The following is a 6,922-nucleotide window of genomic DNA, read 5'->3' as shown; positions in this document are numbered from 1 at the left end:
GTACTGAAGAAAATCACAAGCCAAATTAACTAGTCCACAAGTATAAGCAGCATCAAGTAACAAAATTATTAATAGATAATTAACTCCTAATGTATGCTCTAGGTTTACCAGTACCTCTATGAAAAACTTATTGTATGTGATGATCAAATGTAACATCCCTCACAATATGTTATTAGGGAAATCACATATGACTGTCATGTACAAAAATTTCTAGAGATATCAGATTCTTTCTTCTGGGTTCTTCTTGATCTTCTTCAGCAGTTGAAGGCACAGTCAAGATGGGTACCATAATCACAATCTTTGCAGTAATAGGCCCAGCACCCCTCAGAGAAAGTGGCTTGGCAAACATCACAAACGAGCTGTTGTTTCTCGTCTTGTTCATCATTTTCATTTGGCAATGGCAAGGAATAGACAAGAGTAAGCAGGTGTTGATGATGTTGAAGGCTCACAGTTTCAGGCAAAGTAGCACACTGAACATGGAGGTCATACTTGCAATTGGGGCAGTGGAAGGCAAAACAGGTGCCGGATTCACCACAAGCATCGCATCTGAACTCCCCATAATTATATTCATGTGGAAAGGTGGAGATGAGGGTAAGAGGGTGTTTGGGGTGAGAGTTGTGTTGAATTTGTGGGGGGAGTTGAAAGCACAAGTCGTGGAGGTAAAACTCACAGTTGGACTTGATGCATTTGTAAGCAGCTGAGTCTGAGAGGAGGTGTAGCTCACAGCCGGAGCAAATGACCATTTCATCCTCCTCTTGCACTTGAGATATTCGGCACAACTCATGCCGGTGGCTGAAATGCTTCACCATCTCAAATTCTCTTTGGATATTATATCATCATCTTCTATAATGAATCATAGCATTAATTCATATATATATATATGCATGATATGATATTTAAAGAGAGTCAAGCAGCGCGCTAGCAATAAATTAAGTTCAAGTGGTAGCTACTTTTAATTGTATTTCATGATGATCAATAAAGTCAACTTTTACTGAATTCCTTGTGCCTGCCTTCAGTGTATATATGTCACTGAAACTTTGATTGGGTAATTGTATAAGCATATAAGCCTATAAGCCTATAAGCCTCTAGCAATGCTTGAAAATTTATGAAATACTATATTTGATTTGATTTCTTTGACTTTTCTTTCCGGTCCTTAATTAGTTTCCTACTATTCTTCCCCTAGCTAGCTTGCATTAATTATTAACAAGGTATTAATTAATAGTGCATATCACATCATGGAGAAGATGAGGTTCCACGTACAAAGGGTATGAACTAACAATATAACAATAACACAATCCTTATTCGTATCTTTGCCTCTTTGGTGTGGTTGAGGATAGGATGTATGACAATGTCAACTGCTGTACCGAAAAACCAAAACAAGAAAAAGAGCTGAAGCTGAAGGAAGCATACAAACATTGCATGTTCGGCTGCTGGAGTCTGTTGGGGATGGGTTCAATTATTATGGAGATGCTTTTGTTTACTTTAGAATATATATTCTTTAAGCGTTCATCTTAGCAGGCTCCTACTAAAGAGTAAAGACTAATTCAAGTCAAGGTCAAGGTGCAATTATTTATTTTAATTAGATACACTGTACACAAATTAATTAGTCTGTTTTTGAACTGCTTGTTGTTGTAGCCTTGTAGGTGTTCATTATAATATTTTCTCTATTGCAATTTGCAAACAAAGGCAAAGAAAAAGGTTGATGTCAAATTGTCAACTGTATTTTGGAATTTTATTAAGAGATAATTAGATTTAGATTTTTAAAAAAAACAGTTTTTAGATGAAGACCAGATGTATTTTAAAATTTATAAGAAAATTATTTTAATTCATAATAATTTATAATATAGAAAATTAGGATTAAATACCAAATATTAATAGTTTTTCAATAAAGCAGCAAGTCACTAATTTTTTTTAGTTTAGGTACTAACCTAGAGTAAGACATTTTGGATTAGGTCACAAATCAGTTTGTTATATATTTGTGACTGTCAAACAGTCACAATTGTGATTAAACTGTGACTGTTTAAAATTTATAAAAATTTAAAATTTTTAAGAGTTTAATACTTTTGATTTAGGCTTGGGGGATGAAGTCATATAACTCAAAGACTAAACATTAAAGTTTAAGCCTTGCAAATATTGAAAAAACAACAAATCAATAAAAAAGTTATGACTGTTAGACAGTCACAGTTTGATATAACCATATTTTTTAAAATTGGTACCAAAACTGAAATTTAGTACCTAAAGTAAAATGACATAAATGTTTTGGTAGTTAAAATGAAAAAACATTATAATTTGGTACCTAAAATCAACAGACCTTTTATAATAAAGTATTTTTCCCTTTATTTGAAGGGTATTTCCCCTCCTAGGGTATAGAATGGGTTCTCCATCCAAAATTTTAGAATTAAAACTTAATATAAAGTCGTCAAAGAAGAAAAATAAAAGAATTTAATTACAAATTATAAATCACTACCGGTCTTAATCTAAGAAAGACTTATAAAATGTAATGTACTCTAAGTCTCCCTTTGATTAATTGGTACCATTGGAATTAATGACGTGCGTTGATCCCTTCTATCCAGATATGCGCCGAGATCAAACATTTCACAATGATTTGTTTGACGCTATGTGATGAGACTGCGTAAGCACACTGATAGATCAGCATCAACATGCCAATTTTTTATATAGTGCTGGAGCCTGAGCCTGGAACTAATTTTATGTTAATTCCAGTGCACTTGCTAATGTACCTGTAAATATTCCATGAGAATACAAATTTTCTACCGATAATTTCGCCTATGGATCTGCGAGGAGTATAATATTACTTTGGTCAACCACCTTTTTTTTTTTTCTTTTTTTTTTTTTTAATATTTTAATTTCATCCTTATAAATTTCTTTTCATAACTAAAAATTATATAAACATACATAAGTATTAGCCTCTTAGCACTCCGCACGTTTCAATTGATATTTTTACTTTATTTTTTATTTTTATTTTGTTCTTATTATTATTCACATAACTCTCTCCACGTTTTAAGGTAGTAAGGTATGTTTTTTATTTTTTAAATTTTATTAAATTGTTGTATTTTATAACTATACTCTCATTTATTAGCTCATTTTAAAATAACTATTTTGTTGAATAAAGAATATTTTAAGCAATACTATTTTTGATGAAACTTTTAACACCAAACTCTTGGCATGCCATTATAATAGTAAAGATGTAAAGTTGGAGTCATTAGATTGCAAAACAACTATTTTATTTAGTTTAAAATTTTATATTCCAATAGCTCAAACCTTACATGCTTATGTATGCTTATATGACTTATGTTTATAAGAGAAAAACTCCACGGTTACTTCAACTTACTTACTTTAGGTATAGAATCATCATTTAGACTTTGAATTTTAGGCAGTAACTCAATGCTCGATAATTAAAGCCTAAAATCTAAATGATAAATAGGTGTTGATCAATTTGTGCCTAAAAAATTAAATTACACAAAAGTTGCGTTGGGCGTTGATCAATCAATGAGACTAGTGGATTCATATCGTGTAAATTATCCATAGTGCAATTAATCGTTCTATAGGCGTATTGTTTATATATATATATATATATATATATATATATAGAGGAGTGCTCTAGAGCTAACCAGTTAGTAAGATAATATAACGCTAACTATCATTTTGAGCTCACTAGACAATATAATTTCATGATCTGAACCGTTTATTTTGTAGGCTCTCATTTAAAGATCATCCTTAAAAAAAAGTAACAAAATCGGAAATCATTTAGCCAACTATTAGTAAGCTAATTGTGCTCATGTAAATGGACGAACACAAGTTTTTCAATAAAACATGAAATGATTGTAATAATAATCGAATGGCTAAATGATTTCTGATTTGGTTGATTTTTTGCAAGGTTAATCTTTGAATAGAGACCTAAAATATGAACGGTTTGGATTATAAGATTACATTGTGTAGTGGGCCCAAAATGATAGTTAGTATTGTATTATCTTACTAACTAGTTAGCTTTAGATCATTTTTGTATATATATATATATATATATATATATATTTGGCAATGCCTTCTTGTTAGATTGTAAATTTGGGTCATGTATAATTGTTTGGGAGTGATTTTGTAGAAAGCGCTTTTGCTCAATAGCGTTTTCATTAGAAGCACTTTTGCTAAAAATTTATAGATTTTTTTGAAAAAAATTTCAAATACTTCGTGTTAATATACTTGGAAGCGCTTCCTAAGAAAGCATTTAGTAGGTGCTTCACCTGAAAGCGCTTCTAAGTACTTTTAGAACCTAAAAGCACTTCTTATTTTTTTTTTGTCAAACATAAGAAAAAGGGCTTTTGACTATTTGAAAGCGCTTTTAAGCCTTCTAAAAGCACCGCCAAACAAGTAGAAAGCGGTGAGATAGCGTAAAAATATTATTATAATTCCAAACTAAATTTGAACTATTGATTAGGTTTTATAGCTCTTAATATTTGAATGTGTAGTCTAAATTCACAATCTCACAACATAAATATTATACTTTTTTATTTTTTTGGTTTATTACACTTTATTCATTTGAACTTTGAGCTCGATCTCACTTAAAAAAAAAAAAAAACCAAGGTGCTTTAATTAGAAACCCAAAATGAGAAAGAAATTTAATCTAAACCCCAACCGACAAAAAATTAAGTAGAAACTCAAACTGTCCACCGAGTGTTTGACAATTCCCACCGAGTGCTTGGTAAAACACCATTGAGCGCTTGGTGGGAATTCTCAAGCGCTCGACAGATGCATCTGCATCTGCGCAACCTAACCTACATCTGAAAGCTACATATGCAACCTAAAACCTGCATCTACAACCTAAAAAATGTACATATTTACAATCTAAAAAGATGCTTCTGCAACCTAAAAAAGACATTTGCAGCCTAAAAAAATGCATCTGCATCCACCGAGCATTTAGGCCCTCGGTACCTTGCAGAGCGCTTGGTAGTGTATTTTTTCGTATTTGTGCGTGGTTACACGGACAAATTGGGCTGAAACTTACTTTTTTAATTGGCTGGGTTTGTAGTTAAAGATCTTTCAAAAACAGGACTTGAGAATAATTTATTAAAAAACAATTGTGTCAATTTACCACATAAATTAAAAATTTGTTGTAATGTACCACCTTGGGCTCATTCCGTCTAAACTATTATTAAAAATAAGAGTGTTTTGGTATTTTAAAGTCACTTTTCTATTATTAGAAAGCGGGCAAAATGTAAAAATACATTGTTTTCTTCTAACAATAAAAACTTGAAAAGACCAAAACACCCTTATTTTTAACCGAAGTTTAGACGGAAAAAGCCAGAGGTAGCACATTGCAACAAATTTTTAGTTCATGTGATAAATTGGCACAATTTATTTTTTAGGTGGTGAAGTGAGATCGGACCCAAAGTTTAGATAGATAAAATGTAAAAAAGTCTTTTTATTATTATTATTTTTTTTATCGCTGCATCCTAACATTAAAAATAATGGGGTATACTTCTTGATAAGGTTATATAGCTCTTGAAAGATAATATTATCTATGCATAGTCCTTAATTTAAAGTATATCTCATTTTAGGCATAATAGGCTATGACTTGTGAGACTCATTCCGAGATCCGCATTGTAGTTCGATGCTGGAAACTGTCTGTTTTCAATCTAAATCTCAATTCAAAGATCATCCTTGTAAAAAATTAAACAAAATAAAAATCATATATTTAATCATTTGATTAAATGGTCATCATTAATTTCAAGTGTTTATCAATTACTATGTTTGTCTATTTATTTGATTATAGTTAGATGTATTAATAGTTTCTTATTTGAATAATTTTTTACAAAAGTGATACTCGTATAGAAACTTAGAAAATAGCTAGACAACTTCGATCATCAAACTATAATGATGAGTTGGTCTCACAAACTATACCTCTAAATACTTAAAATGAAGTATAAATGAACATAAGAGTCTTCGTTACCTATATATATATATATATATAAGAGTGCTTTAGAGCTAACCAGTTAGTAAGATAATATAACTCTAACTATTATTTTAAGCCCACTACACAATGTAATTTCATGATCTGAACCGTTTATTTTTTAGGCTCTCATTCAAAGATTATCCTTAAAATAAAAAAAGTAACAAAATCGGAAATCGTTTATCCAACTATTAGTAAGCTAATTGGGCTCATGTAAATGGATGAACACAAGTTTTCAATAAACATGAAATGATTGTAATGATAATCGAATGACTAAATAATTTCTGATTTGGTTGATTTTTTGCAAAGTTAATCTTTGAATGAAGACCTAAAATATGAACGGTTTGAATTATGAGATTATATTTTGTAGTGGGCCCAAAATGGTGGTTAATATTGTATTATCTTATTAACTAATTAGCTCGGAATAGTACTCAAAGTCACCGTCAACAGGCACTCCAACTCGTTCATACCGTTCGTAGAGCATTTTTGATTTATATATAAGTTATATTGACTCGGTAATAGTCATATTATAATAGGTTGAGTAGGCTATAGCTATAGAGTTGAATATGATATACCGGATATCACAATTAATATGACTATAAAAGCACATACCAATAGAGAGATCGAGATGAGAAAGATAAATTGGTGAGAGAAAAAGAGAGATGGAGAAGCTGAATAATCCTGATATCATTCAGCATTTCAGCCACCCACATCCCTTAAAACTTTGCAATCACCCATCCCACCAAACGTCAAACATCCTAATAACCTCATGTGTAAAAGCTTGAAAGAGATTGAGATATTGAGAGAAAAGATCTATGAATGTATTGTATTATCTTTGTGTATAAAGCTGAAGAGTATTTCAACAGTAACCGTACAAGAAATGCAGTACAGGGAATGGTTATATATCACAAGCAAACAAACTAACTCTAACAGCCTACACCAATCAAAACATAACACCTG

General features: G+C 31.1%; 1 protein-coding gene across 1 annotated transcript; it reads right to left on the bottom strand.

Moving 5' to 3' along the window:
• Positions 1-201: 201 nt before the first annotated feature.
• LOC147292237 (protein VACUOLELESS GAMETOPHYTES-like) lies at positions 202-861 on the bottom strand. Its single transcript, XM_086238554.1, has one exon. The coding sequence runs from the start codon at positions 807-809 to the stop codon at positions 255-257; it is 555 nt and encodes a 184-aa protein (XP_086094680.1). The 5' UTR covers positions 810-861; the 3' UTR covers positions 202-254.
• Between the last annotated feature and the right edge of the window lie 6,061 nt (positions 862-6,922).

The sequence above is a fragment of the Dryas octopetala genome, chromosome 3, assembly GCF_963921425.1.
Source record: "Dryas octopetala chromosome 3, drDryOcto1.1, whole genome shotgun sequence".
Lineage (NCBI taxonomy): Eukaryota > Viridiplantae > Streptophyta > Magnoliopsida > Rosales > Rosaceae > Dryas > Dryas octopetala.
The sequence above is the reverse complement of the archived record's forward strand: the minus strand, read 5'-3'. Positions and strand labels throughout refer to the sequence as shown.